This window comes from Penaeus monodon, chromosome 22 (genome assembly GCF_015228065.2).
Source record: "Penaeus monodon isolate SGIC_2016 chromosome 22, NSTDA_Pmon_1, whole genome shotgun sequence".
NCBI lineage: Eukaryota > Metazoa > Arthropoda > Malacostraca > Decapoda > Penaeidae > Penaeus > Penaeus monodon.
The window spans coordinates 3,529,775-3,532,456 of record NC_051407.1 but is presented as its reverse complement, the minus strand read 5'-3'; the positions used below and the strand labels follow the sequence as shown (position 1 = coordinate 3,532,456).

At 38.7% G+C, this 2,682-nt stretch overlaps 1 protein-coding gene across 1 annotated transcript in view; it reads right to left on the bottom strand.

The window, feature by feature from the left end:
• The window catches only part of LOC119586781 (eIF-2-alpha kinase activator GCN1-like), a 26,024-nt gene that overhangs the window by 5,245 nt on the left and 18,097 nt on the right, over window positions 1-2,682 (bottom strand). The window contains exons 27-32 of the mRNA XM_037935501.1: window positions 2,208-2,333; window positions 1,771-1,920; window positions 1,214-1,399; window positions 822-970; window positions 436-547; window positions 81-296 (exon numbers count right to left, since the gene is read on the bottom strand). Coding sequence (XP_037791429.1) covers window positions 81-296; window positions 436-547; window positions 822-970; window positions 1,214-1,399; window positions 1,771-1,920; window positions 2,208-2,333 — 939 coding nt within the window. The remainder of the gene's footprint in view (window positions 1-80; window positions 297-435; window positions 548-821; window positions 971-1,213; window positions 1,400-1,770; window positions 1,921-2,207; window positions 2,334-2,682) is intronic.

The window sequence follows — 2,682 nt, the reverse complement described above, 5'->3', positions numbered from 1 at the left end:
ATTAGACAAAGCTGCACTATACAAAAGTAAAAGTCTTACAGACATGAAAAATAATGGCACACCAACAGGAAAACCCTCACCTGTCTCTTATCACAGCTTGTAGAAGCGAGGTGACCAAGAAGGAGCGAGAAGAGAGTGGGAAGAATTTCTCGCAGGGTCTTGGGGGTGTTGGTAACCACAACCTTCCAGACATGGAGCGCAGCCTGCCTCACCAATACAGCAACATCCGACCGACCCATGTAGAGCCCAGCCAGTACCCTGTTGCGCCTCTCTGGACCCAAGATGTCAATAATGGCCTGCAATATACATGATTATGGTAGAGTCATATTTACATTCCTACTTATAGTGCATACCAGAAATCAATATAATGAGTAAAATAATATCAAGTTTAAATTTGCACAGTGACCCCAACAGGCAGAAATGATCAATACATACCCTCTGGGAGTGTTCTGTACCAAAGTTGTCATCTTCATTGACAGTGTCTGTTGTCATCTTACCAGACACACCTGATACCTTGAACAGCAGATCTCCCAACAGCTGAACGGAACTGTATGGAGATTTTAAGAAAAAATTTTTAGATTGGAATCACCTAGCTAGAGGAAATTTAACTGGAAAACAAAAAATAGCTACTTCACTTTTCTTAGCAATCAACCACTAATAATTTCTGAAGTCGTGATCATATTACATTTCGTTTCTCTAATACCATAACACAAAATATAAATACAATAAGCAACATCAAAAATCAGATCCAATTATATGGCAAAATCATGAAAATATAGACAAATCAAAAAATTGACATCATACTTGACAGATACACTAACCTGTATCGAATACGCCAATTGTCATGGAACAGACCAGCTTCCAGTTCAGGCAGCAGCAACGTGATGGCAGATTCAGCATACGTGTTGACAATCCTCTGACCAGCTTTGAGGGCAGTTTCACGAACAAATTCATTTTCATCGGCAAGGGCCTAAGAAAAAGAAAGATGCAGATTAGAAAAAAAAGTACTTGCACATTGAATCACCCTAAAAATGTAAATAAAGAATTCTGCCTAAAACATATATAATACTTTTTGCCCAAAAGAATACAAAGGACAGAGATGATACAACTATAATTTAACATTTCCGATGTAATATAAAGAATTCTAATGTAACCAACTGCACACTTCTTATCCTCAAAGAAAGGATGCAACTCTCCAATCAACAGCTCTCACCTTGAGAATTGGTGGGATGATCTGGCCAATGTAGGGAGTGAACTCATCCTGGAACACCGTCGGGAGGAAAATGAACATCATTATGTAGCCGTCCTTCACGTGCGGGGCAATGTCAGAACGCTCAGCTGTGGCAATGATGTCAGGCATCAGGCGGTGCAGTTTTTCCGGACCTAGGCCACCCACAACCTGGAAATCAGAAACAAATGTTTAACCTGCCTTTGGGGAATTCTGTTCCTGATATCTGAACTGTTTTTACTTCTAGATTTTAGGATTATAAATGCATGCAATAAACTTATAGCTCATGGCTCATCATTACTATGTTAACTTTGTCCTGTACGGGTTACTATGCCCAGAGCTGAATACAGGAAAAAAACACAATTAGCAATTAACCTACAAGATAAAAAAAAAATCTAACTTTCAAAGTAAATCACATTATAACAAGCACACCACCAGCAACTGTGTAATACAGTAACATCTCAACCATCTTGTTCTTACAACCATCACCGTCTGTAAACGCCTACAATTTACTGTATCAAAGCTAATACAACGCTCCTTACCTCTGCCAGACCCTGAGCTGCTCCTGAACGGTCAACGCTAGAAGACTCCGAGGTCAGTGTCTGCATCAGCCAGGGCAGGAGGTCATCAAAGCTGGACTCTCCCATGCCCTTTACCATGGCTCCCAGTGCACGTGATGAAACGGCACGCACCTAGGTTGGTGGAGAGTAAATACATTCTATTGGTAAAGATATATTCTTGGTTTATCTATTATCTGAAAACTTGTTTCTATTCTAGAAAGATTTTTTATTTCAATCAATCAATTTCATTTCAATATCAGCAGAGCGAAACACTTTTCAAATACTCAAAAAACATCAAATAAAGAGGTAATACACATAACACAAAAGAAATAACAAACAAATGTAAATTGAAAAAAAAAAATTATAAATAAACCTAACACAGGAAAAACAAAAACACCACCAGAGTCAATCCTTCACACCTTTGGCACGGGATCCAACAAGGAAGCCTTCAAGCCTGGGATGATGGCTGGGAGATAAGGCTGGAGGTCCTTCTGGTCCGTCAGTGAGTACATATTACCGATGATCTGCGCCGCCATTTTACGGACCTATGGGTGGGGCATGAAAGAAAAAGATATTTAATTTTTTTTCTTTGCTCTGAGCCTTGAACATAATAGAATATTTTAATAAGCACTGTTTGGGTAAGGTAATAGGTAATAGGTAACTAAGGTAATAGGGAGCAAAAGGAGAAGAAAAGTAGTAAGAAATTACATTGAAAAATTGGTGGAAAAATAAGAAAAAATTGAAATCGAGGCTGGGCAGTAAAGAGGATAATGCGCAAAATAAGAATACTCATAGGAAGAAAAGGAATTAGCAAGTAAGAGTAGGTAAAGACAAGAAAGGGAGAAAATTGGAAGATAAACAGAGTATTCAAAGCTCTAAATTAAGGAAAAGTTC